The 2309-nt window shown below is 70.1% G+C and overlaps 1 protein-coding gene across 1 annotated transcript in view; it reads right to left on the reverse strand.

Moving 5' to 3' along the window:
• CHLNCDRAFT_139585 (hypothetical protein) overlaps window positions 1-1505 on the reverse strand; it is a gene marked incomplete at both ends in the record, with an annotated part of 2346 nt that extends 841 nt beyond the window's left edge. The window contains 4 exons of the mRNA XM_005844060.1: window positions 127-288; window positions 488-695; window positions 906-1171; window positions 1364-1505. Coding sequence (XP_005844122.1) covers window positions 127-288; window positions 488-695; window positions 906-1171; window positions 1364-1505 — 778 coding nt within the window. The remainder of the gene's footprint in view (window positions 1-126; window positions 289-487; window positions 696-905; window positions 1172-1363) is intronic.
• Window positions 1506-2309: the final 804 nt, after the last annotated feature.

The raw sequence follows: 2309 nt of genomic DNA on the forward strand, positions 1-2309 counted from the left end.
GGGGTGAGTGAGTGAGATCGTCACCCTGTTTGGCTGTTGATTGTAACTACTGGGGGCGAGCCGAATCAGGGGCCGCTCGCCCAGGCCTCCATACACACACACACACCACACACACCACCCGCCCACCCGTGAAGTTGAACGCCTCCATGGGGTTCCAGGCCAGCGCGTTGGTGCGCGTCTGCATGACCAGCTTGCGGATGGGGGTGGACGAGCGCAGGTCGTACAGCGCCACGCCGCGGTCGCTGCCCGCGGTGGCAAACACGTCGGGCTCGGCGGGGTTGAAGCGCACTGGGGTGGGGGTGGTGGAAGGAGGAGGGTGTTTGTTGGGGTGATTGACGGGCCCGGCAGGCGCGGCGACGGGCGGGCTTGCTGCGTTGCCCTGCCGCTGCCAGCCCACGGCCCAGCCCTCCCCGCCCCTGCCCCTGCCCCGCTACCGCTCCCTACACCCCCCCCACACACACCCACACCCACACCCACACACACCCACCCGACGTCAGCGTGTCCGCCCCCCAGCTGAACGTCTGCACCGGCTCGGAGCGCTCGTGGTCCCACACCTCCACCGCCGCCCCCGCCGTCGCAAACTGCGCGCGCCCCCAGTGGTGGTCCACGGAGCGGAAGGCGTGGCGCCCCGAAAACTCCAGCACCGGCTGGCTGTCCTCCTGCAGCGGCCCGCCGTCAAACGGCGCAAACGGCACCTGCAGGCAGCGGGCGGTGCGGCGCGGCGGCGGCGGCACTCGGGGCTGGCGCACCAGCGAGCAAGGCAGGCAGGGCAGGCGGCAGGGCAGGCGGCAGGGCATGACGCATGCCGCTGCCATCGCGCCAGCCAGCCGGACGGCCCGGCGGTTGCAGCGCAGCCAGCCCAGACAGCCAGTCAGGTCATGCCCCGCAGCGCGCCCGCCCCGCACCTTCCACAGCTTGACGGTGCAGTCTGTGCTGCACGACACCGCGGCCTCTCCGTCTGGCGTCACGCTGATGCCCTTGATCGCCGCCGTGTGGCCCACCATGCGGCGCAGGCAGCGGCGGGCGGGGATGTCCCACAGCCGCACGTCGCCGTCGGCGGCGCCCGACAGCAGGGAGTTGAGGCGGCGCGGGTTGCGGGCCAGGCACGTGATGCCGTCGTCGTGGGGCAGGGCGGCCAGGAAGGGCTTGGCAAACACACGGTCCAGCTTGGCTGCGCGGTGGGGGGCCGGGGAGCGGGGGCGGGGGTGAGGGGCGGGGCCCAGGTGGGGGGCAGGTAGGCAGGGGCAGGGGCAGGGGCAGAGGGATTCGAGAATGGGGCAGGCCTGGCGAGGTGCGCTGGGCATGCACGCTGAAAGATGCATGACAGATGTGAAAGAGGTGCCGTGCGCCCCTGCCCACCCACCCGCGTTCAACGCCCGCGTGTATTCTTTGGCCTTCTCAAACGGGTGCAGCGCGGGGTCCAGGTTGCGGTGCACCTTCTGCACGTCCTGCGCCCGCTCCCGCGTGCACCCCTCCTCCGACCGGTTGATGGCCTTGACCTTCATGCCTGCCGCCCGCCTGGCCGGCGCTGGCTGGCTGCTGCGCTGGCTGGCTGGCTGCGGGACGCTGGCTGCGCGGTCTAGGCTAAGGGGCTAGCCTGGAGGGAGGACGGCTAGCTCGCGAGCAGCCTGCGGGGCGGGGAGGGAGCGGGGCGGTGGGCGCCTGGCGGCGGCGGCACTGCGTCCGTCTGTCGTGCGTGTCGCTTTGGGTAGCAGCCCGTGGTGGCATGCAGCTGGTCCAGGGCTTGCCTGCGCCTTCACAGCCCCTCGGCTGCTGCTTGGTATGCAAAAGCCTCTTTATCCAGTCGCCTCTCACTGCTGCATATCTGGGTGCAGCTGTAGATTGCGGTGTCTCGCCCTCAAGCGACAACGAGGGGGCTTCCGCGAGTTGGCACTAGCAATGTCGCATGCAGGGGCACTGCAGGCCCTCCAGCTGTGTACTTCTGAGCAGAGTGTTATTGAGGGATAAGGGAGGCGGTATGTACAGGCAAAAAGGCCACCCCACCCCACATGTGCAGGAAGAAGGCAGCCCTTGACAGGCTGTAGCCTGGGCGGCTCAGGACTGTCTGCCAATGTGCTCGTGGCCCTTGCACAGCTTCTGCTCGACGGTTAGCGCCACCAGTGCAGCTTGGCGCTGTTCGGCCTCAGGGCTTCCCGCCTCTTTCTGCCGCCTCCCCTTTCGGCTCCCTGGCCCCTCCCACCTGCTACGGACACAGCCAGCTTACGGCTCCGCGAAGGCGCGTCCCAACCCCTGGGCTCCTGGGCGGGCACCGCACCCTGCCGCCTGCGACGGCAGCCGCCGCCGGGCCG

This window comes from Chlorella variabilis (genome assembly GCF_000147415.1).
Source record: "Chlorella variabilis unplaced genomic scaffold CHLNCscaffold_25, whole genome shotgun sequence".
NCBI lineage: Eukaryota > Viridiplantae > Chlorophyta > Trebouxiophyceae > Chlorellales > Chlorellaceae > Chlorella > Chlorella variabilis.